The sequence below is a fragment of the Xiphophorus couchianus genome, chromosome 11 (assembly GCF_001444195.1).
Source record: "Xiphophorus couchianus chromosome 11, X_couchianus-1.0, whole genome shotgun sequence".
Taxonomy (NCBI): Eukaryota; Metazoa; Chordata; class Actinopteri; order Cyprinodontiformes; family Poeciliidae; genus Xiphophorus; species Xiphophorus couchianus.
In genome coordinates, this window is record NC_040238.1 from 6,925,375 (window position 1) to 6,952,078 (window position 26,704).

General features: G+C 37.7%; 1 protein-coding gene across 4 annotated transcripts in view; it reads right to left on the bottom strand.

The window, feature by feature from the left end:
- grik2 (glutamate receptor, ionotropic, kainate 2) overlaps window positions 1–26,704 on the bottom strand; it is a 429,445-nt gene that overhangs the window by 69,755 nt on the left and 332,986 nt on the right. For all 4 annotated transcript variants that reach the window (XM_028030748.1, XM_028030747.1, XM_028030746.1 and 1 more), the window contains exons 12-14: window positions 26,158–26,381; window positions 17,226–17,344; window positions 12,157–12,374 (exon numbers count right to left, since the gene is read on the bottom strand). In XM_028030748.1, the coding sequence (XP_027886549.1) occupies window positions 12,157–12,374; window positions 17,226–17,344; window positions 26,158–26,381 (561 nt within the window). The remainder of the gene's footprint in view (window positions 1–12,156; window positions 12,375–17,225; window positions 17,345–26,157; window positions 26,382–26,704) is intronic.

Here is a 26,704-nt window from a genome sequence, read left to right on the forward strand (position 1 = left end):
ACAGAACTGGGCTTCATGGTGAGGACCGGTGACTGGTGGCATACTGTGCAGGAAGACTGAGAGATGCTGAAATGAAATGTATGCTCAGATTGAAAAGAAATGCCAGGCAGGTAAGAGAGGTTTGAAACTTGCCTTTAAGTTTTAAACTTTGTAAAAATAATCCCACATCTCAATGATTTGCACTTACGGTTATATTAAGAAACAAAATGGACCTGGTAGATGTAAAAAAAAAAGCTAAAAATGGAAGAATAAAAAAACTCAATTCAGGGATTAATTAATAGCGATTATGTTCTAATGTACAAAGATGTCCTTAAGAAAGTACAATACTAACTATCTAGATATCGAGACTTAACTCAGTTTCATGTGAATTACAAACCAGACACATTTTGCCAATGGCCACCAGGTGTTATATTCCATCCAAACAAACTAAATTGAGTCACGACTGATCAGCAGCCAAAACAGAAAGAATATCTACAAATGTAATCTTATTACTGAGCTCTCATTACCTCGGTGCCTCAACCAACCATTACCCAGGACGTCTATTCCCTGTGTGAGTTTAACTCAACTTCAATTTACTACTGATGGGGAAGAGTTTTAGGGAGAAAGGAAAGTCAAACAAAAACAAAAACAAACAAAAAAAAAAACAATCAAAACTTAAAAAAAAAATAAAAAATGCAATGAGTTAGTTCAAATAGAGTGTAGGCAATGTTTTTCCTGACTGTACAGCATGGACAATATTATTGACAAAGGAGTCTCTAAATGTAAAATGCAGACATAGTTTGACTTATTTTCTTACACAACATGTTACAAGAAATGCTCAAATCTGCCAATATTGCATTCAATCTGATCTAACACTCATTTAAAGGTCAACAACAACAGCAACAAAAAATACTGAATCATATTCAAATAAAGGCAAACAAAAAAAAATCAAGCTTGTTGTTTCACAGAACGAGTTAAACAATCAACTCTTCCTGTAAATGACCATTTATTTTCTGCAACAACAACAACAAATATTTGCTACCTATATTAAATGACTTGCCTTGAGGTTCAGGCATTGTCCTCACATAGCCGGTTATCTGATGAACTTAATAGATTTTTATGTGATTTGGCCTTTCATCCACACAAAACCCCTGTTTAATAGCACTGAAAACGACTGATAGTAACCTGTGGCCAAAGTGAAGATTTACAAATTCTCATTTGAATTTGAGTGTAGACAGTGGAAACTGGAGATTTACAGGTCAGCATATTTACAGTCTGATGTCTAGTATGTGACCATTGTTACTGTTTGGCTATGTAGCGGAGGAAAGATGACTGCTGTCAGAGAGGTGCTGATATTTTGTTTATTCCGACACTTACTACTTGTTTTATAAGCCCAGCTGCTCCAAAATGTTGAGTTGCTAAGGAGAAAGAGTTTGGAGGTCAGCTGTTTTATACCAACTACCCTCCCAATATGGAGGCACTTTGCAGTTCAACCTCCACATGTTTCCAAATACTTACTAGCTTTGACATGATTCCCTATTGGTCGGCATTGTCTTGTGTTTTCTTACCTTTATAGTCTAACATGGTATTTAATAGTAGTTCAACCTCTCTGTCTGTCCACACAAAATAATCTCCTGGTGGCATGTTTAATTCTTAGCAGGAAGTTGTGGTTGTTTTGAAGGGCTATGATTGGCTAATATAGTTTTTATTTTTGCTCTACACTGCCCCCTATGGGGTTGGCATGTATAAAACAACACTCAGTGGTGGGTTTGTGTAGATCACTGGTGTCAAACTCCAGTCCTGGAGGCCCACTGCCCTGCAACCTTTAGATGTGCCCCTGCTGCACCACACCTGGATAAAATAATTAGGTCATTAGCAGGCCTCTACAAAAGAAGGAGGTCATTAAGCCATTTCATTCCAGCGTTTTGTACCTGTGGCACATGTAAAAACTGCAGGACAGTGTCCCTTGAGGACTGGAGTTTGACACCCCTGGTTTAGATGAACACTTTTCTTAAACTGATCAAGTGTGAACAAGATTATTTTACAGAAATGAATATTTCTGCTACATCATTTTAAAAAGTATGAACTTGGCCTCAAGAAAAGGACATTAATGGGGATGTATAATACAGCATGTGTTGCTGTTTTTCTACTGCATATCTACTGTATATTATCGCTTCTCATCAAAATAAAATATCTCTTGTGAAGAGCTGCCACTTACTGTTTGACAAAGCACCTTGCATATGTTTTAAACAGGCTTAATAAAAAAATGCCTCAACCATGTTCCATCAAACATTAGAACAATGTTTGATGGAAAACCATAAACAGAATATGCTTCTGTATTAGTGGCTATGGTTTTCAAATTGGTGGTACAGTAGCATATCAAAGCATAATTGTTACGTCAGTTTTTTTGCACTGACACTAAATTAAGTAAATGAGGTTCATCTCCATTGAGTTACTTTAACAAAATGTAAGTAGAGATAAAAAGTATTTTAAAAAGGAGCCAAAAAATTCCCAAAGACTATTTTAAAGCCTAAAAAACAAGACAAAATGTTTCTGTTGAAGAAGTTCATATACATTTACTACAGATCTTGTTTGGCAGTGTCATCCTTCATTCCTTGTGTCTGCTGAGCATGCAGACTCTGTATGAAGGCTTGATACACTTCATACAGAACTTCATACAATCAATCGTTCACTTTCCACGTATGCTTGTTGAAGAGGTATGAATGATGCAGGTCTGTGACTTGAGGCATTCTTTAAATAGATGTTTCCATTTTCTTACTAATTGGCTTAATTGTCAGAACTTGACAGCATTCAAAGGTAAGATCGAATTGGAATGTATTTAACTATAAATAAATATGCATATGTTTAGACTTAATTGACTATATATTTCTATAAGTAAACTGTGTTATTTATATTGCAAAGTGCTTTGAGATTACAATTCTTGTGAATGTATATGATTAAGCTGAATTGCCTGAAGTTACTGCTGTTTTTTTTCTAGTGTGTTTCTCCCTATTGGGAGGTTTGAGTTAAGAGATCATTGTAGCTTTGAGAAGTTCCTAACTCCAATCTGCACCTCACATCAGAAATATTAGAACCTAAGTCACAATAAGGTCTAATTTTAGATTCAAAAGTAAGGAAGCTAATTTGCTTCATATATAATCTCTTTTAACATGTAAAACAGATGACTATTGACTATGAAGATCATAGCTCTGATTATTGTTGCTTGTTATGACAGTTATAAAATCAATATCATTTTAATACACTCTTTCTACCACCCAGTTGATGAGTGTTAGAAATGTGTGAGAAATACAGGCTGATTAATATAGGCTGCTATGCCTGTATTAATAGATATAATTCAGTCTCCATGAAACAATAACACTATTATTTAGATACAAATATAAACTATTTGTTTGAATTCTACATTTATGGGGGAGTAGTATGAAGTTAGAGGATTTAACAGATTTTTCCTCCACGCTCTCCTCTTCCATGTGCTGCTTCTTTTCCCTGTGAGGGAATTAAACACATCATCTCAATAAGCTTTATCTGCTTGATTTAGTCAACATGCTGGTGGTGTCCCTCCCATCTGTCTTATGGCTAATGAAAAACAATCCAGGCTATCCTGGAGACAAAGAGCTCGATGCCACATGCACAGCCAGTGTGTGTGCAGACTATAACCATCACCCAACCACACAAGGTGGAAATGCAGCACCCCTTTTACCAGGTTTGATTTTATTAGCTAACAAGCAAGACAGAGCTCAGATGTATGCGTGTGTGCGGGTGTAGGGGTGCGTGCACGTATGTGTGTGTGCCTATTAAATTATGCAGTGCCATTGTAGAAACAGTCCATAGGGAATATCTTTCTTTGGAAGACAATCGACCTGCATAACTGTTATAGAAGCTATCCTGTGCAAACATTTTGATAATTGGACACTGTCACTTGTTTTTCTAGAGTTCCCCTCTATCACCCAAAAAACTATGTACAGTCTTTTGATATGATAGTCCCCTGGGTTTGAATAGTTATAATTATTGTCTGTTTCATCTGAATTTGATTCTCTTACTGGCCTGATACAAAAGACAAACTTCAAACAATGCTTACATATAGCACATATACTGTGTAGCTTGTCAAAACCTTAAAGGAATCTACGATTAATTGTAACGATAGACTTTATTTGAGAAAGCAGGGCAGGGGGCGATAGCATGCAAATGCGTCTTGAAGACCAGTGAGAAGAAGAAGAAGAGTATTTTTAGAAACAGCGTAGATATTGATACATCTGAGATTGTAAACTTCATGGCGTCTTTATTACCATTGCTTTGACAGAGAAAATATAATGTAGTTTTTTGTATTTGACGTTGAACACTGTTTGACCGACCATCGCATTAAATATGTACATGCTGTCAGTAAAATATATAAACCCACTGTAGTCGCTTAATGACTCGGTAAACAACTAATAAATGATTCTAATTGCATTGATAGTTGTTAACACGGTTTTCCCCCCTCTTCATTAAAGACACATATCATAAAAAAAAAATATTTAACTCTTAAATAGCCAGAATCACAGCCTGTAGATGATGTCAGAATTCAATACAACTATTTTTCAGAGTTCTCCCACCTCTTCACGACAATCAAAGGATCAAACAGGTCACAAGTTATGAGGCCATCATAATCTATGACTTTACTGTACAGTACTGTAAATAATGTCAAACTTCAATAAATTTTTGGAAAAGCGGCTTAAGTTCACTTCTTGATGTCTGTGAAGGCAGACGCGCCACATCTACTGGCCCCCTTCCTACTGACCCTCAGTACGACAACCTAGGTCAGATGTGATACACCAGGTGAATGCGTTGCTCACCTGGGCAGACTGTATGGCCCTCCCACTCCCATCACACTCCACCCTCACCCATATCACATGTTTTATGTTGTCCCTATTGAGGACACAGTGTGAGATATGATTTTTCTCTCTCCACATTTCTACTGTTTTTTTTAATCACATCTAACAACAGGGCAGCGACTTCAGGCAACCTGTCTGCCAATGTCTTATGTTGTTTGTTTGTTTTTTTGTTTCTCTCTACGGGGTGTTCTGGAAAATCAATAACGCCCCCGAGAATAAATAAAGTACATTCGTTCATTTAGTTCTTGGTTCATTAACAGAGGTGGGATTTTTTACTATGCTGTTGAAACTGCAAACCTAACCAGCAACGGCGCTAGGGTCAGTTATATTATGGAAAAAATTTTATTTAAGCTATGATTTAATCTCCAACAAAATAAGGAGATTTTTTTTGTCTCAGGCTCTGATTACAACATTGCAAACAACAACATTGCTTGGTTGTTTTTTCAGCTGGAATTCTTCCCAGTTTGTTGGATTCTCATGATTGTGATTGGCCAGTACTCTTAATGCAGGAATTAAAGGAAGAATTTTTAGGGTTGAAAACGATGGACTGACCTGTGTAGCTATACACAAGTTTTATCACGACATTTAGTGTGATCTTACTTGTAATGATTAGTCACAAGTAATTAACCGTGAGCCTGTGTGAATTGTACAGGCTACAATTCACACAGGCTCACCAAAATTGGACAACAGAAGATTGGAAAAAAGTTGCCTGGTCTGATGAGTCTTGATTTCTGCTGTGACATTCAGATGGTAGGGTCAGAATTTGGCGTCAACAACATGAAAGCATGGATCCATCCTGCCTTGTATCAACGGTTCAGGCTGGTGGTGGTGCAATGGTGTGGGGGATATTTTCCTGGCACATTTTGGGTCCATTAGTACCAGTTGAGCATCGTGTCAACACCACAGCCTACCTGAGTATTGTTGCTGACCATGTCCATCTCTTTATGACCACTTGAGAACTTGAGAACATGATTGCATCATGCTCTGGATGCAATCAGAGCATGAGACAAAAAATTCTCCTCATTTTGTGCCCATCTTCTGACGGATACTTCCAGCAGGATAACACACCGTGTCATAAAACATGAATCATCTCCAACTGGTTTCTTGAACACAACAATGGGTTCACTGAACTCAAATGACCTCCACAGTCACCAGATCTGAGTCCAGTAGAGAACCTTTGGGATGTGGTGGAACGAGAGATTTGCATCATGGATGTACAGCCGACAAATCTGCAGCAACTGTGTGATGCTATCGTGTCATTATGAACCAGACTGTGAGGAATGTTTCTAGTACCTTGTTGAATCTCTGCCATGAAGGATTAAAGGCAGTTCTGAAGGGAAAAGGGGATCCAACCCGGTACTAGCAAGGTGTACTTAAAAGTGAGTGTACAGTACCTGGTGATTTAAATGTTTAAACTTGATCATATAATATTCATTTAAGTGTCAAGGAATTTGTCCAGTCACTTTTTTTTTATTATGGAAAACTTTATCCTATGTGTGAAAAAGGAAATATTTACTTTTCTTCTTCTATACATTTTATATTAGTTATCAAGACAATCTAGAGACCCTGTAATGAATCCGCAGCAAATCTGGCTATGACACAAAACTGATGAATGACTAATAATGTTCAACCACAATAGGTAAAACATGGGTGAGGGGAACATCAATTTATATAGGAAGATGAGTGACCAAACAGTGTATGATAATTCTGAGTAGCAATTTTTTAATCTGCTAGTTCAGTGAAATATGAAGGAGATGGCATTCATCATCATGACAATTTAGTAACTTATATTAATATATATTTTGTGGGGTTACTAATTAGACTGATCCCTATCATACCATTATGTGAAATGGAAACAGTTCAATACACGTTGCATTTAGCTATTTTCTAATTCAATAAGACACTTTGCATGAAGCACAAATTTCTTTAATATATTAGTTGGTTGGTATGTGAGGGCTATGATGAGCTGATGTGGACAGAGTTGAAGTCCCAATGCTCATCCAGTACAGATCACTATCTAGAGCTCATAACACATTACAATTAAAAGCTAACTTTGGAATAAAAACAGAAAAAAACACTGCTTCACTGTATTAATTTATTGGGAATAATGAAAAAATTCTGCATTTTTATCCTCTTTTAGAATATTGTTATGAAAACATTTCAAACTGCTTCTGCTCTTATTGCAGCCAAGATCCCCGATGATACATATTTTCTTTCAATAGATCAGTTTAGCTTACCTAAAGAGTCTCTTCATGTACTATTTCTAGACAAAAAGATGGTGGATGGATTATTAGTGTATTATTCCTCAAGGCTAATTAGCTTACAGCAGCGTACAATAACTAACAGGGCAAACAATATCACGGAAAGAGAAAGTAAAACAGTAAGACTAATTTGATTTAATCTGATAATGTAAGTAAAATGCAAAGTACAGGAAGCAGAATGTATTTAAATAGCATTTAAATATTTAAACATTTATTTGCTATTTGGGATAAGCAGTAAATTATATGTTAATAAAGAGTGTGAAGGGCAGTGTAAGATTCACAAATTAAAATGGCTTTAACAATAGGGTTTATGGTGCATGTGTGCATTTGGACAAGGATTTATATCCCTTAAGCTTTTCTACATTTTGCTGTTACAACCACAAACTGCTGGAATTATGAGTGATAGACAAACACATTACAGTGCTTAACTGTAAAGTGGAAGAAAACTGAAAGTTCCAATGAATCTGAAAAGTTTGGCCGGTATGTTTTGTCCAATACACCTAAATAACATTACTGTAAAATCTTATAAAGATGGGATGTGTGTGTGTGTGTGTGTGCGTGCGTGTGTGTGTGGGCATGGGGAGGGGGTGCGAAAGAGCACGTTTCTTGAAACTAACTAGTTAATCAAGGTAGCTAACATTACTGTCTGTATTCTATGATGCTATGTGTATCAGGTATGTGGGTGTATCCATCCATCCATCCATCCATCCATCCATCTTCCGCTTATCCGGAGTTGGGTCGTGGGGTCAACAGCCTAAGTAAGGAGGTCCAGACTTTCTTCTCCCCAGCCACTTGTTCCAACTCCTCCCGGGGAATCTCAAGGCGTTTCCAGGCCACCTGGGAAACAGTCCCTCCAGGGTGTCCTGGGTCTTCACCGGGGCCTCGTCCTGGTGAGTTGTGCCCGGAACTCCACACTAGGGAGGCATCCTGACCAGATGCCCGAGCCAGCTCAACTGGCTCCTCTCGATGTGAACGAGCTGTGGCTCTACTCTGAGTCCCTCCCGGATATTTGAGCTTCTCACCCTATCTCTAGGGGAGATCCCAGGCACCCTACGGAGAAAATTAATTTCGGCCGCTTGTATCTGTGACCTCATTCTTTCGGACATGACCCAAAGCTCATGACCATAGATGAGGATAGGAATGTAGATCGACCGGTAAATCAAGAGCTTCACTTTTTAACTCAGCTCTCTCTTCACCACGACAGACCGGTACAGCACCGCTTCACTGTAGACGCTGCACCAATCTGTCTGTCGATCTCACGCTCCATTTTCCCCTCATTTGTGAACAAGATCCTGAAATACTTGAACTCCTCCACTTGGGGCAGGACACCCCCCTCCCCCACGACCCGGAGAAGGCACTCTATTCTTTTCCAGTTCATTTATTTATGCATTTATTTATATAGCTATGATTTTTTTTTTATTGAGATGATAAAAGAACGAACTTTGAACACATTGATCAACAGGTTTTGCATGTCATTCAACACACTCTCTCTCTCTTGGCTTTCTCATCCAGGATGTCAGACACACACAGAGACACAAGCAGACACGCACACACAAATAATACACATGCACAATAAAGTATAGGCAGTAATGTTAGCTAGCTTGGTTAGATAACTAGTGTTGGCTAACTTCAAAGAAGGCTAATAGGTTCATTTGTGACAATAACACTGTCACAGTACTCATGATTGACACATATACACACATTTGTGAGGTAAAAATAAAGATAATACTTATACACTGCCTGGCCAAAGAAAAGTCACCACCTCGATTTAACTAAGCAAATAGGTACAAGGCTCCTATTGGATAAGTACTGCATAGGCGATTATCTTTCAGCTGGCAACAAGTTATTTAACCCCAGCTGATGCAATGAGTAACTCCTCATTTCTTAAACAACCATGGCAAAAGACACATCCTGTGGTCGTGGAAAAGACGTTAGTCTGTTTAAGAAGAGTCAAATCATTGGCATGATTCAAGCAGAGAAAACATCTAAGGAGATTGCAGAAACTACTAGAATTGGGTTAAGAACTGTCCAACGCATCATTAAAAACTGGAAGGATGGTGGGGAACCAGGAAGAAATGTGGTCGGAAAAAAATCCTGAATGATCGTGATCGGCGATTACTAAAACGTTTGGTCAAATCAAAGAAAAAACAACAGCAGAACTCAGGAGTATGTTTAATTGTGAACGCAAAAGCATTTCCACACGCACAATGTGAAGGGAACTCAAGGGGTTGGGATTGAACAGCTGTGTAGCCGTAAGAAAACCTCTAATCAGTAAGGCTAACCAGAAAAAAAGGCTTCAGTTTGCTAGGGAGCATAAAGATTGGACTCTGGAGGAATGGAAGAGGGTCATGTGGTCTGATGAGTCCAGATTTACCCTGTTCCAGAGAGATGGGCGCATCAGGGTAAGAAGGGAGGCAGGTGAAGTGATGCACCCATCATGCCTAGTGCCTACTGTACAAGCCTGTGGGGGCAGTGCTATGATCTGGGGTTGCTGCAGTTGGTCAGGTCTAGGTTCAGCAACATTGTGTGCCCAAAGAATGAGGTCAGCTGACTACCTGAATATACTGAATGACCAGGTTATTCCATCAATGGATTTTGTCTTCCCAAATGGAACGGGCATATTCCAAGATGACAATGCCAGGATTCATCGGGCTCACATTGTGAAAGAGTGGTTCAGGGAGCATGAGACATCTTTTTCACACATGGATTGGCCACCACAGAGTCCAGACCTTAACCCCATTGAGAATCTTTGGGATGTGCTGGAGAAGCTTTGCGCAGTGGTCAGACTCTCCCATCATCAATACAAGATCTTGGTGAAAGATTAATGCAACACTGGATGGAAATAAATCTTGTGACACTGCAGAAGCTTATTGAAACAATGCCACAGCGAATGCGGGCTGTAATCAAGGCTAAAGGCTGGCCAACAAAATGTGACCATTTTGGTGGCGACTTTTTTTTTGGCCAGGCAGTGTATGTAAGAGTTATTGCTTTGTAAAATATTATTACTCAGGGGTGACAATTAGGACTCAGTGTATGGTTCACACAAAAAAAATGTTTTCCTGACAGTCACAGTTGGTAAGAAACAAAGATTTCCATTAAATTCCATAGGAAATGTATGCAGGTCATTTTTGACCCACTCATGGACGAAAGGGGTAGTAATATAAAACATGCTATTTCTTAAAATGTATAAAAGGTAAATTAAGAATTTGAATTGCATGATATCAATAACACATTTTTTGAGGAATACCTGGAACATGAAGTGATGAAAACTTTTCATTACAAAGATATTGCAAAAATATGACCTCACCGGGTCAAAAAGGACCCACTTACGCATCAGAGGGTTAAATCCAAACAAATACAATTAAATTCACATTACAAGTTAATATTATGTATTTCCAGAGTTTCACACTGTCAGCGAAAAATTGCAGCTCGGTCAGAAAGCTGACCACAGCTTCATCATTTCTGTTCTTTATTGTTTGTTAGCAGTGCTATTAAATCACAGTCATTCTGCTGCAAAACTTACCACGTGTTCCTGGAGCTGATCGTAGTTAAACTCATCAAGCTCATCCATACTGAACAGCTGTCTGAAAGCAGATGGTATGTCTGTGGTCCATAGCTAAACTATGATGTTGTTTGCAGTTTTCAGTGACATAAATCACAAGCCAATCAATGAATGCGGTCAGCTGTCAATCAAATTGTTTCGGTGTCATACCTGGCTCAGTCCTGCTAGTACTACCCCTGAAGTAAGCACTAAAATCTGAGAACAGCCGGGCTGAGGTGTGTCGGATTTACTCATGGAAAACAAATCTGACTGGAGCAGACCAAGTCCGAACTGGTTAGAGGCAGGTTAGTGGAAAAGCCCCTTAAAAACACCACAAAGAATTACTTATGTTCTCTTTGCAACATGAATCACAAGCTCATGTCCATCTCCATTAGTAAGTGTTTGATCCTTTTGGTTAAATTCTGCTTTTCTGTGTAGGACTGCAGTTTATTAAACGATACCTCTATATTAAACCATTTATATAGAGAGATCACTCTGTCTTGTTTTCTTGTAAATAGTCATGTTAATATTGCCAAATTCATTTCCAAATGCTGTTCTAAACATTGATTTTCTCTTGCTGTCCCCGTTCAGAGAGCAAGCCAGCTTCTGATTGCCTCAAGTAGAGAATTATTCCCTGATTTCAAAACTTTGGCTCAAGTGGTGCTTGTAATTTCAGTCTATATTGTGGTAACAGAAGTCGGATTCATCTTGTAGATCGACATCAAAACCTTGAGTCATTTGATTAATCGCAAACAGGCACTTCAATTTGACACAAGCAGGCAATTCCATCAAGTTGACGGGCATTGAGAAAATCTCACATATCTGCTCAGCATGACGCCCAGGAAAATGTCTGGAGCACCTGCAAAAAAAAGTATCCTTTCCTACCTCACACTCAACCCACTTCAAGTTGTTGAATCAACAACTTTGCAATGCCTCCCTCTTCTGTAATTTTTGTGATGGCATCAGTCATCAGGTCCTCCACTCTGATTTTTTTTTAAAACTTTGAAATGGATATTTCTTTGCCACTTCTAAATGGCCTTCGTCTCTGCAGGTCACAGTAACATTAGTAAACAGAGTTAGCCCTAGCTTGTCTGGAGAGTTCAGAAGTCATGTTTTTTTTAAAAGATAGAATTGTTACCTCTGATCACGAACATGCATATATGCTGTACATTTAAATTTTGCTTCGTTTTTTGATGACTTTCATTTTTGAGGGATGTCACTTAAACAAAATTAGACTTGAGTATACATTCCCTCATTTTGACTGATGGGGTAAAAAAAAGAAGCTATAATCCAGAATTATTGTTGGGAAAATGAAACATACCCTTCAAGATATTCATTTTTACCCAAATATACATCAAGAGGGTAATAAAAAGCAATAGCATACATACTGACTGCACATTTCTACTTAACACAAAACATTATATGGCATTAAAATGATCTGGTTGGAAAAATACAGTGGGTTTTGTAATATCCTGCTATGGCTTACCTTGAAAAAAATCATTGTGGCACCATCTTCTACCACTCCATATTCAATCTTTGTTTGCTTGGCTAGATCATCTGCAGAATCAATGGGCGACTCCATCCTCTCCACAGTGAGGAAAGCCGCTAGGTTTGCCGTGTAGGAGGAGATGATGATGAGAGTGAAAAACCACCAAATTCCTCCCACAATTCTGGTAGAGAGGGCTTTTGGCATGAGCTCAGATCCTGAATGAAAGGAGCAGAAATTGGGGTAAGGCTGGGTGAAAGACTGAGTCAGGGAGGGAGAAGCACCACAACTCGGTCGGGCCGGACCAGAGCATCTGCTGTCTTGATAATTCATACTAACAGGAATGCACAAAGTGTGTTGGTTGATGAAAACTGATAGTAGTTCTTATTCTAGTTACCTACTCTTATGTTTTATTGGACAAACGATTGTTATGTCCATCAGGTTATACAACTTTTACTGGTCAAATATTTGCTGCCTCGGTTCTTGAACTACAGAAGCTGATGCAAAGTGTAATCTCAATGGAGTCATGGGAGAGATGAATACTTGTTACTATACTATTTTTCCAGTTGTATAAGTAGCTTAACTTAAACAATTTTGCATCTTTGCTGCATCTGGAAAGGAACCATTTTTGTAATAGTTTGAAGAGGCTGTAAAACATTAACACCATTTAGTCTCATGCATCATTGATTATTTTCAATGTTTTCTTTATAGGTGGGTTTAGTTAGTGTTTGTGTACAAGCTTTTGGAGAATATATTTACTGCATAAAGAAACATATCTGGAGAGAATGTGTGTGTGTGTTTTAACATTTCTCACTTTGTAAGGCCCATTTTCCCCACACATACTATACTGTGAGGTCCCACTGTTCCTCACGAGGCCCAAAGCCCAGGCCACATAAGAAAAAGTGCTGTTGAGTTAGGGAATAGGGTTAGGGCTAAGGTGTGACCTGTGTTTAGGTACTGGTAACTGTTAAATGTAGGACAAGGTCTAAGGTACAGAATGGGATAAATATTAGGAAGATAAATATTGTATGAGGGGAGTGAGAGAGTGTGAGTGTTTGAGGCTATTGAAATAAGGTGAACCTATAGAGGGATTATCAGTCAACATCACGTTGCGTCAGTAGCCACTCTACTGCGCATGTCATCTTCAGAAGGCAGGCAAGAATACTTTAATCTAACTATTTAAACTATTTACAATTTGACTAAACAATTATTTACAACTCACAGCCAATACAGATCATCTTTCTTCGACCAGTGTTATGTTAGATATAACACTGGCGCAACTCCCACATGCAGCTTTGCACCATCTGATGTTGTCAGAAGTTTTCATTTTAGCACAGCATCATTGAACCTTACATTTTAGAAAAACCCTATTCCAGTACCCTTACTGCTCACCATGTATATGTTTGTCTCGCTTAGAGGGACTTGACATGTCAATAGCCAATGATGTTACCCTAAAGAAATTGCTTTAATATTGCTTGTAAGTAAGTGTCCGATGTTTGGAACATTTTCTCTCATTATTTATCGACTCATTTGCATTTAATGCTTATGGGTCATTAAGACGTATATCATTCACTAATGTCAGTTTGGCAGAATAAATTATTTTATCACTCTGTGAAAAAAAGTTGTAGTATACTGACAACACGCTAACAAATGTTAAAACACAAGATAAATGTGGGTAACCATGGTAACCAGTGAGTGTTTAAAGGCCAGCTGGCTCTTTCTGCAGTCAAGTTGCATTGTGTTTATAACTGTTGAAAAGGTGAAACAAGGAATTTTTCCCATTCACTAAGACAGAAAACTGATAAAGAGAGCAAATAATACAAGGGTAGGGTTAGGGTTAGGGTTATCTTAAGAACTCTGCTATGCTCCTTTTGTGAGCCTTCATTTGCATTTCTACTTCTCATCAAAGTTTCTCTCTTGCAGTCCCTTGAGTGAGCTGTCTAGTAGAGGAGGAAAGAGATGACAAACTAAGTGCAGCTGCTGCAGACACTGGAACGGAGCAGGAAAGGCAGGCCATAAGGCACTCTGTTCTCAAAAATTCCAGAAAATGTTCTGAAAACCTTTGTGAGGTCTCGTTAGTAAACTCATCTTTTTTGTGTTTCTACTCAACTGTATACAGAAACCTTATTTAATTTCCCTTTGGGATCATTAAAGTATTTTTGAATTGTATTGTATAGATGTTGTCTTGACTTTCCACAAAAGTAAAGGCACCTGTAATGAGGCAGTCTTTTGTCGTCTCTACAGTCTTTATAACATCTGACAGCTCATCCTAAAGAATAACTATGTCCCCAAATCCCAAAGTAGGTGAAAATGAAGCTTGATAGATCCAGAGCAGGACCGAAGAGCAGAGAGAAAAGGAAGACGTTCAAACCATCTCATCTGTTGATTGTAATCCAAAGTCTTTCTGTCCGGCTCTCTCACAATACAGCCAGACAGAGATTTAAAGAGGAGCATCAAAAGCAAATGAGGTGGATTAGCAGTGCTTGCCAACAACTGATATCATCCAGGACATGTTACTGTGAAATATTGTCTCTGCTGCCTAGAAATTAAGCTTATAGCATGTCATGACAGTCATTACACTGTGATGCCATGCTGAAGTCTTTGGTCAGAGGTCTCTTCAGATTTGTTGCAAGGCTGCTTTCAGATATCTTTCCTGCCCACAACATCACAACAACTCTTTGAAGATACATTGATTATATGAGTTACGTGATATGCATTTAATTTCTTTTGGAATAAAGTATTTTTGAAATTAATATGAATAATTTCAAATTGATTTAGGTTAGTGAAGCTTTACGCAGGGGCACCACCAGGAACCTTGGGCCCCATGGCAAAAAGTTAAGTTGCTCTAATGAATCCTCTAATAAGCATTCATTCTTATAAGAGTGTAATAGTTAAGTGGAATGAATGCATATCTATATCTAGTTTGAAATGGAGTGTTACTATAATTAAATTACCCAACATCGCCATCAACGACCCACTGTGCCCACCGTCTTTACCCAAATAAAAAGAAAAGATCAAACTAACAAACAGGATTGGACTAGAACTTGAAATGTTCGTAGCATGTTCTGTTATAAGCACAGCTTAGACAGTTCAAAGTAGAACATGTTACCATCCATTGGTTCCTTACTCTCAGAAACCAGTTTGGAGAGGTCGGACCCAAACAGTACCTGGTTGGGGCTGACTGTCATGTACCCAAGGTAACGTCAAGACCAAACAGCAAGTCCCACAGATTTCTGGGGGGTGGCAAGCCACCACACAGGGGAGCCTCTCTACATTGTAGATCAATGAATGCTTGTCCAACCTAGTTCCACAACCTTCTACTTCTCAAACATAGCTTCTTAACCAATTAGGTCAAAGTTTCATTTAATTAGCTTCTCACCTCACTACTATGGATGTAATGCCACAGCTAAAACATATATCCACATCACTATTGTAGAATTGTATTAATGCAGAACATTATTGCAATTCTAACTTTAATTATTCCTATACTGTTGATGGAGAGCAGTTGCACAATATTGCATCACTAAGACACTCATGAAACATGTTCATAGTGATTTTAGTTAGTAGTCATGTGATGATTTAATAACCTCAATAAATGTTTGTAAATCTTCACCCAGGAGCCTGGGCCCTAGCCCCAGGGCCAGAAGTGGCTCTTTGGACTTTCCACAATGGCTCTTAATAACTTTGACTAAAAATGATAAATACCCAACTTCTGTTTTAAATATAAGTTTAACAGAAAATGCACATTTTAGTAGTTTTAAATTTTTTTCATGGAACAATTGCATTTAATGAAATTAATCAAAATTACATTAAACATACTTTTATATGTATTTTTCTTGTTATTAGCTTGGTAACTCTGCATTTATTTATTTTGACATATCTTCCACAAATATCACCATCCCATAGTAGAAAATGTACCCAACCTATTTTTCCAAAAGTGTTGCTTTTTCTTATTTTAATGTAATCAAAAAGAAAAACAAAAATAACACAAAAATGATGGTTCTTTAAAAATGATATTTTTCTTAAAGTAGATAATTATCAGAAATTATTAGCATTGTTGTTTCTTTTTCTTCAAGAGATAATATAACATTTGCAGCTCTAAACGACTTATGACTGTGGGTAAAACTGGCTCCTTGGACAGTAAAGGTTGCAGACCCTGCCCTAGCCAAAAATTGTTACTGTTCTACTCCTAAGCTGGACAAAAACAACAAAAACATTTTGACAAATGAGCAACTGGTTTTAGATATGTAAGTAAGATACCTTGCCAGCTATAATAAAACAAAACAAAACAAAAAATCCTTTAATTAAGCTAGAATTATGTGTAGCTTTTTCAGTAGCCTGAAGAGCAGTAGTAAAAAAATAGTGAAAAGTTATTATTATTATTATACTCAAGTAATGTAATTCTTTTCACATCCTTCATACAAGAAGTAAGAAAAGCTTACCTAAACATTTACACAACACATTTAAAATCATTATTACAGTATTGTTACAAGTCTGAATATTATAACCTGTCAAATTAATAACTTTCTTTACTGAACTCACAGAATTGCTGCTGATTCTTAATATATTGTAACTACTTTGAAACAAGTACAATTTGAAAGAATGCCACATTTGCCAAAGATTCATGCCCTGTAATTTGCCTGATTACTTGCCCAGCACATTGCACATTGTAGTTGAGACAATATTTGTTCATATCTTTGTTCAGAAAGCTGTGTCACATTCTCAGTCACCCTCATCCATTTGATCCCACTCCAATACTCTGTATATACTCTGTATATTTGCACTTACCTGACTGTGTGGCTTAGGATAGACAGGAAAGTGAAACAGGGAAGAGGTAATTCTAAGTCAAAGTCAAATGGAGATGGGAAACATGCAGCAGCACCATACCAACTCATTGTTTGCATTACTTTCATTCCACTCAATCCGTTTTGCTGGACAACCTATAGAGCATCTAACTACATGCACAGAGGCCCCCATGCATGATCATGGGCCTGTTTCAGAGAATGCTTGACCCCCAGCAAAAAAGTGGGACATGTTCTAGAAAAGGAGGAGCAGGCAGAGGCGTCTACCTTGCTGCATGAGAGCTCCAACTCCGAACCAGAAACTATTAAGCAGGGTGAAATTGTTTTCCACTACATCAGAGTCAGGCTGGCAGGGATGGGGGTTATACCACTCGTAGGGACTAAACCTGTGGTGATTAACAGAGAGCACACAAACAATGTTCAGTGTAGCTGCACCAACAACTGGACATGTACTGTATGGTAAAAGAGAGCAGGAATAGCCACTCCATCTGGGGAAAAATAAAGACAAAATATTGGTTAGCTAGTTAAAAAATACACTTCTATGCTTTTATGTAAATTCAGCAAAAAATACAGAGTTTATTAAATAGATTATAATCTGATTAACGTTCACACTTGTAGGAGTTTCAGGTTTGGGCATTTGCTATGCTGATATCTATTTTTTTTTTACCACCAGATTCAAATAATGAATAAAACCTCAAAATATGGCAAAAGACTCAATCGTATGCTGTGTTGTGCCAAAATCAGACAAAAAAAACAACATTACACTTCTGCTGAATGGAAATGAATAAAACTGATAAATGTTTCATAACAGACAACACCATGTTGTGCTTGGTGAAAGCCAAACTCCTAATACATAATACCAAATGTCAAACATGGTATTCAAAGCTTCAAGATTTGGGGTCCGTTTGTATGGCTTTCAGCTAAGAAAGTCAATCCCATTTCCCTTTGTGTGGCAAATAACACAAAGGTAAAAACTGAAGCCATCTGTCCAACAGCTGAAGCCTGGAGTTTGGTCATTCAACAGGACAATGATCCCAAAACCTGCAATAGAAAAAACTCCAAAAACAGAGAAGCTGAAAAAGAAACAGGAAATTGTAATGACCCAGTTATCCTTCATTACAATGAAAATGTTGCCATTTTCATTATAATGAAAACCGTCTGTCAACCTTATTGAACCTATTTAACAGTCTGAAGGACAGTAGTCCAAAATTTAATGAGAGGAATGTAAGAAATATACACGCTTATATAGAGATGACTGACTTAAGTCATTGCTGATTAAGGTGGTTCTACTGTATAAACAACAGAGCTATGTCAGAGGACTGTTATTATAATGTTTTTAATTGATTTTAATCTTCCTATGCTTTGTCACCCTTTTTAATGGCCTAAAGGGAACAGAAGATGTTGGACTTCCAAAAGAGCCTGCAAAAACTGCATCCTCATCTGAATCTCTCAGGTGTTTTCAATACAAATAACAAAGTGATTGAGGAGTGGCTTCGAATTAGAACTATTCAGCTTCTAAAAGTAGCTCCTCATGTGGGCATGCTCATATCAAAGGCAATTCCCTCAGCAATTTAATCGATGGCTTCTGAAAATAACCCCATTGTCAGCTGAGAAAAGAACTAATAATCCCTATAATCTTGGAGGAACATTAATATTCAGCAGATGAAACGGTTCATTCCCATCGTGCCCACACTGGCTCTGGTGCTGCCTCTCACTCAGCCCACTTCTCAAGCAGTGAGATTCCTCATTTATTCGTGTTAAATAAAAGTGACATTACATTAGTAAAGGTTGATTGGTCTACAATTAAGCAACCTGACCTGATTTGAGTTGTACTACTGTAGAGGGAGGTGAGGGTGAGAGGGGGCCGTCTTAATTCAAACTGCTTAACAAACTCTGAGGTTTATCCAATCAAATTGCCATGCATTATGTAAACTCAGTGTGGGCCATATTACTCTAATGCAAATGAAAAGTTGAACCCTTAAGTGAATATTCTTTTTTACTTGCATGGAGGCTAAGGAAGATCAAAGTTTTTTTAAAATTATTTTTTACATAGTGTGGTAGTACATGAAGATATATGACTGTGTTGATCAAATGACAGCAACTTACCTGGATCCTGTCATTGAGGGCTTCAACATTATAATGTAGTTAGAGGAGGTGTCCCTTTTGACCTCTGCATCACTTAGAGGATATTGTGTGGTGTAGCTCCATATCAAAGAATGTACTCTTGATATAAGCTTTAAAAGAATGATTGGCATTAAATTAATCTGTCTGCTCTTTCAAATTTCCCCAAATTTGCTTGCTTGTCAATTTGCCATACCAGATTGAGTTCAGGAAAACTGCAACCTTACAGTGATATATGCAGCTTCTCTGGAAGCAACACAAGGAGCCAAACACTACTTGGCAACAATAGAGGTGATATGCTTTATCGTTTACGTGCCTGACTGTAGTTCTGCTTCTGGTGATTATGTCAGGAGATGCTAAACCAATGCCACCTACGGGAGACCAGTAAGTTTAACCTGTTTCTCATGGAAGCACTGCTTGGCCTATTTTCTGTCAGTTTGATCCAATTACTCTGCTCTTACACTATCTCATGTCATCAGTTCTGAGGAGCTGGGTGGGGGTGATGGGACATTGAGCAAGGTCAATACAGAGATAAGAAGAGACAAAAAGAGAGAATTCACCTGCAGCTCACAATCATTGTTAGTGTTTTATCTTTCTGTGTGGGCCAGGCCATCCTAGTGAAAATCCTTTGATGACACTCCTGATAAAGCCAATGTCAAAGCAATGAATCAACACTTAGAATGCATCTGTCAGAGGATGATGGAATTTATATATTGACACCTGAACTTCAACTGGTGTTATAAATTCTCCTGCAGAATGTGGTACAGTGTTGTATAAAGTACTGAAATCTCAGAGTCAAGTAAAAGTATAAGTACCTCTCCAAAATATGACTTTGGTAAAAGTCAAAGTCACTGACTGAAATGTTACTTGAGTTAAAGTCTTAAAGTATCTGAAACTTCTTGTACTTAAGTATGGAAATTACTGTAAAAATGGATGTACTCAAGTAATGTAATGAAAAGTACAAGTAAAAAGTAAAACAAAGCAAATGCAGTTTGAATGACATTTTTTATATTTTGGTAAACTTGTCAAATACACTTAAAATAATGTACCCAACCAAGTGCAGGCAAAATTAAACCTGCTAATAGATATACCTGCAGGCATCATTTAGTTAAGAAAATTAGGTGCTTTACCTATAGCACAAGGTTAACTTAACCTGCTTTACAACTGAACCAGCTTCTTAGTAAACCCTCCAGGACAGAAAATACAAAGTTTTTGTAAGCCTTAAGTTTTCCCTTCAAGTAAGGTCAGTGCTGAAAATGAGAAAAATAAATAGTACAGAAAATGCGGCCAACATGAAGAAAAAGATCTGTTACGATTACTCTACTTCACCTACAGTCAGTAGGTGGTGCACACAACTGGTCATTATGCAAAAGAAAAAAAGAATTGGGAGGGAAATGCAGCTTATTGGCATCTGTAAACCTGGTTTTGAACTTGCATGCCTTTCCTATATTCGTTAAATTTAGTCTAAATTGCTATCGCTATGGCTTCTGTCCCCCCTTGAACAGAGGAGTCTAGGTAGCCTGCTACAGTCAACATTAGGCCTAAGCTAAATACACCACGTATGGAACTGAAACGATGCCAAACAAAGTTCATTTATGGTCAACGTTTCACAATACAGTAGTGTCTAGTGACCAAGCTATAGTTACTGAAACAGGAGGATTATAACCATTTCATAAGAAGTTACCTCGATGTGTTTCTTCAAGTTGGACGGGGAGTTTTTGTAAGATAGAATTTCCATGTGACCGCTACTGATTGCGAGACTTGCTTTGTGTTTAATGGGAGAAGCGAAACAGGTGTATCCTAATTAAAAGTAAAGAAATCAAGAAATGGCAAAAAATGTGGAATGAAGATAAGAAAGGAAGAAGATTATATGAAGTACAAAAGTCAGTTCAAATTCGAAGCATTAATGAAAGAAACAGAAGAGAAGAAATAATAATTAGTAGATTAAGAGTAGGTCATACCTACTTAAATGACATGCTTTATACAATAGGGAGGAAAAATAATGATAAATGTGAGAGATGTGGAGAGAAAGAAAATGTAGAACACATATTGATAAACTGTAAGTCAAATGAACTCGAAAGGGAAGAATTAAAGAGAATAGTTAGAAATATGGGGCATGAATGGAATCTTAAAGGTATATTAGGAAATGAAGGAAACATAACAGATATTCACAAATTAAGGAAAGCATTGTTTATTTATCTTAAGAATACAAAATTAAAAAATAGAATTTAATAGATGTGAAGTAATGCTTCTACACACTCATGTACAGTAGGTGGCGGTATGCACCTTAAAGTTGCTTGTGATCCGCCATAATAGAAAAGAAGAAGAAGAAGGTGTATCCTATTGGAGGTGATGAACAAGCCCAGGCAAGCAGGCTACGGACTTTGTTCGGTAGCCTGCTTGCTACTTGCTAATCAGTAGGTGGGTCAAAACACTTTGTTTCTCTCTCTCGCTTTTTTGTAACGAGTAACTAAACCACACATTGAAAATGTATCGGAGTAAAAGTACGCAATTAAGTTCGGAAATATAGTGAAGTAAAAGTGAAAGTCATCAAAAATGTTCATACTCCAGGAAAGTATGAAGTACTCCAAAATATACTTAAGTAAAGTAGTGAAGTATTTTTACTTCGTTACTATACAACACTGATGTGGTAGAATTTCACACTCTACAACTGCAACTAGCAGAACTAGTTTTAGTCCCTGGTAAGGTTTATTAAGGGGTTCTGGAGAGGAGGGTCTGTCGGATAGACTAACCTCGGATTCAGAAAGAGCAGTGTAGTTTCCGTTCCAGAAGTGGAACACTGGACCAGCTCTATACTCTCAGCAGGGTCCTGGAAGGTGTGTGGGAGTTCGCCCAACTAGTCTACATGTGCTTTGTAGACTTAGAGAAGGCATTTGACTGTGTCCCTTTGGGAACCCAGTGGGGGTACTCTGCAGGAGATAATCAAAGGGTCTGAAGAAGGTGGGGGGGCCAACTTCACAGGTTCTGAGTTACCAGGCCCTTTGATACAGACTGTTAGGTCCCTGTCTGACCAGTGTCAAGCCTGACTTACTGTCAGACTCGATTCCAGTAAGAGGTGGACTCTACCAAGGCTGCCCTTTGTCACAGATGTTGTTCATAACATTTCTGGACAGAATTTCCAGGCGCAGACAAAGTGTTGAGGGGAATCCGTTTTGTTGGCCTTAGGGTTGCGTTTCTGCTTTTTGCAGATGATGTGGTCCTATTGGCTTTATCAGGCGCAGGAATGAGGATTAGTGCCTAAAAATTTCAGGCCATGGTTGGAAAAAAGTAGAGTGAGTTTAGACTTTAGTCTTTGTTATCCACATATAGTCAGATAAACTGAATAGATTATTATTCGATTTGGCCTTTAATCCACATGTAACTTCTGTTTAATAGCACTATAAAAGGTTGATAATAAAACCTCTGGCTCAAGTGAAGATTTGCGAAAGCTAATTTTTTCATTTGCGTGTAGACAAATGAAAAGACAAATGACCTCTAAACTGGAGATTTAGAGGTCAACGCATTACAGTCTGGAACAAATAACGTCCGGCTGATGTGTCATATGTGACCATTGTTATTGTTTGGCCATGTAGTGGAGGAAAGATGCCTGCTACCAGAGAGGTGCTGATTTTACTTTGTTCATACACTTTTAATTGTTTTTTATAAACTCGTTCTCCCTAGAAGTTACTTTCAGTTTACAAAGGAGAAAGCGTTTGGAGGTGAGCTGTTTTATACCAGCTATCCCTCCCAATATGGAGGCACAATGCAGTTCAATGTCCACATGTGTCCACATACTTTCTATTACATGATTCTCAATTGATACAGTCTGATGTCTTATTAACTTTATAATTTAACATGGAATTTAAAAGTAGTTCAACCTCTCTGTCTGTCTATACAAAGTAATCTCCTGGTGGCATTTTTAATTCTTAGCAGGAAGTCGTTGTTGTTTTGGAGGATTATGATTGGCTAATATAGTTTTTTTAATCTTTGCTCTACACTGCTCCCTATGGGTTTGTTTAAAATAACGATACATGCTGTAATTCAACAGGTTTGTGTAGATGAACATTTTCCTTAAACTGATCAGGTGTGAACAAGATTATTTTATAGAAATAAATATCTCTGCTACATCGTTTTAGAAAGACCCGGCTATGTATGGATGGGTGGATTTAAATGAATATAAATATATGTTTCAAAATCTAAATAATATTGTGAAAAATTTGGATAGTGAGAGATTCAGAGAGGTCTGTTAATAAGGCTGAGCCATTATATGTGTACAACGTAAATGAATGTCTTTTTTAACTCATTGGATGAGATTGTAATTTGATTTCTATGAATAAAGATCAGAGTTGAAGCACATTCTCAAGTCCTGAAGGCCGCAAAATAATCAGATTTTATTACAACAAAGTTTTAACAAGATAGACAGGGTTCGCACTACTCACTAATTGTGTAACAAATAATTCCCTGATCTCTATTGTTTTCCTAAAATTCTCTGCAGGTAAAGATTCAGAATTCCCTAAACCTAATAACTATACAATGAACAGATGTCAGCAGAGCTTTGATGTCCACTTCCACCTACCACACCAGCAACAGAAATCAATGATGAGAAATAGACCATGCGGTGAGTAATCATTCAGCTGTGCATCAATGTGGAAGAAGCCCACAAATAAATGAAAAAGGGATGATTTAACTCCCACACTCACTACTGCCTTTACCTTGGTAGTAGTCTCACTGACATAAACAAAACACTCAGCCAGCACAGCACAGACAAGCTGACATAGATAACGTGTGATGTGTACAGAAACATGTAGTAAATAAATACAAATTCTACTTTTGCTTGTGAGCTTTAAACCTGTCATAAACCTGTCATAATGGTTTGGTTCTAAAGATTACAGTTAAATAACTATCAAATGTGTGGACAACATGGCCTAGGCCTTATTTATTAATTTAAAAGAAAAATATTATTTGTTACAATTATTATCTGTAAAAATGTTAAGGTAAATATAGTCCAATCCATGTAATGCTGGATAAAAACCAACATCTAACCAGGAGAATCAAAATAAGCATATATAGTTATAGAAAGTTAAATAAATTTACAAGAATCCAGAGGTTTTAAGTTTCACCATGGAGGGAAGTAAAATCACTTGTCTCTGTTCACAAAGTCTTCTCCCATCTGGACATTTTGTGGATTTGTGCTACCCATAATGCAAAGACATGCAACTATAGCCCAGCATGCATTTGTGTACACAGGAGAATAAAAGGTAAGCTGAAGGGGAAAATAATACACTTACCCAAATATTCTAATAGTGATAATAATTACAGATGGGTGCACATTCTGAGCCAACTTAGATGACAGTTGCTGCTTTACATTCTCTTGCATGATCATAATGCCAGTAACATCAAAAACATGTGTGTGTGTTAACAGTAGAACTGTTGGGTTTAGGCTGAAAGCCCTGTGGCCCAACAGTTTTAGGGTTAACAGGACTTTCTTTTCTCTTCTACTCTTCACCAAGATTCAAACTGCCGAAGTAGAGGCAATTTCCCAACCCTGCAAGTCCTTTTAGAAAATGCTACAAGAACATACAACAAGCACCCAAGATGTATAACATTCTTTTAAAAAATACAGTCTTGATTTTAGCTACACCTCCACAAAAACAGTTTGTATGACTCACTCAAAAAGAAAGATAATCATGGAGAACACTATGCACCTGACAATGTCAAATCAGGACTCATTGAGTCTTTAGTGATTCAAATTTGCTTATTTTCCCCACTGTCTTTTAATATAAAGCACAGTTGAAATTATTTTCAGAACTGAACACACCTGCTTATGATTAGGGGCTACAGAAGAAGATTACATACAAAGTCTCTACACAAGAAGAACCAACTATAAACTCTTCACCACAATCTGAGCCAGTAGGAAACAACCACTCCTCTTTTGATTCCAGGATGTTCGAATCAAAAAGCTTCAAAAATGAACTGATTCAGAGATCTGGAGTTTACATTCAGTCATCTTGAGCATGAGTGCACTTGTATGATATACAGAATACCTTCTATAATCCACACACAGCATATACTTTCATGTATTTTCAGATCTATAGCACAAAGAAGACCAGGTCAAACACTAGCCTTTACTGTCAAAAAACTTGATGGCTACAAAAGGGTGCTGTTTATTAGCAAATGACATTTGGCCAACTACTAGAGGGTCGTCTTGTTTATATCTGAGTCTGTATGAATGATTTTATCCAGTTCACCTAGAAAAAAAAGTTTAAGCCTAGCTGATTTGCTATTTTAAAATCAAGACTTAAAATATTACTCAAAAAGTCTAATTTTAGCAATTGGTATACATTCCTCTCCCTTGTTAGCTAAAAATAGCAATTTTCTCAAGTACAGGTAACGGAGTGTTAACAGATTTATCATGTCTAACTGGGTAACCTTAGCGCTAAAATGGCAACTAATATGGTTGGTAACAAACAAACAAAAATACTCCTGAGTCAGAGTTATACTGTATTTGAAGAAAGGTGAAGAAAACAAGAGAATAGAAAACATAGCATGAAGTCTAAGTCACCAGGGACAGTGAAGGGAAGGTGGGAGAGGGACTGCCACCATTAACACCAAGCTTGACACACAATTATGCACACACACTATATGAGCACACAAGCTATCTCCAACTCTCACAGACACATAAAACCCTGAGATGGTTGAAAGGTCTGCAGTATCTCTGCTCAGAACCCCAGCACCTGTGGCCACCAAAATATTGTTGGCACCTCTATTTACCAGTGCCAGTACGAGAATTACACACTTCAAGTTATCCCAAAACCTACGTTGATCTGGAAGAAGACATTTCATCTGTAAAACATGTACTAGTGAGTGGAACATGGAGACCATCTTAGTGGCTCATCACAATTTAACATTGAAAACATGTAAGAGTGATCATATTGAGCCTAAACTTTGGTTAATTTCAGCACTGTCACAGAGGACTATCATTAAAAATGTTCAGAGTCAGATGGGTGATATCATTGATGGAAACTAGACATGTATCTGACTCTGTGTGGAGCTTCAACCACTCAAAGTGACATGTTACCTGGCTATGACAAACAGCACACAACTGACACCCAAGTAAGCCAGCAGAATATACATCCAGATATCAGGCGAGAGTGGGTTGAGGAAGGAGAAGACCCCGGGGTTGGTCCCGTTGGGCTTGCGGAACAGTATACTTATACCCAGCGTCATGAAGGGCTTGGAGAAGTCAATAACCTTCTCACGCACATATGAGATGGCGAGGGGAGCCACTGCCAGATCAGCTCTCTGTCAACAGCAAAAAGAAACATGAAAAAGGATACGTTTTAAGTTACAGGTACAGGAAGCATTTAGAAGCAATTAAATTAAAAGACACATTTCTTACACACTTTAAAATGTCTAAAAGCACTTTGTAAGAAATTGCAAGAAAACCCTCTTTTTCTTCTTTTTATTTATACTCTCACTGTTTCACTAACATTTTTCTTTTTCTGAAATCCTAAAATTTGTTATTTGTTTTTATGTTTTTCTCTTTGTTTAAATTTTTTTTCATCATATTTTCCAATATGATGAAAGTTGCAGTGATGACTGTCAATAAACCTAGCATGGCCTGG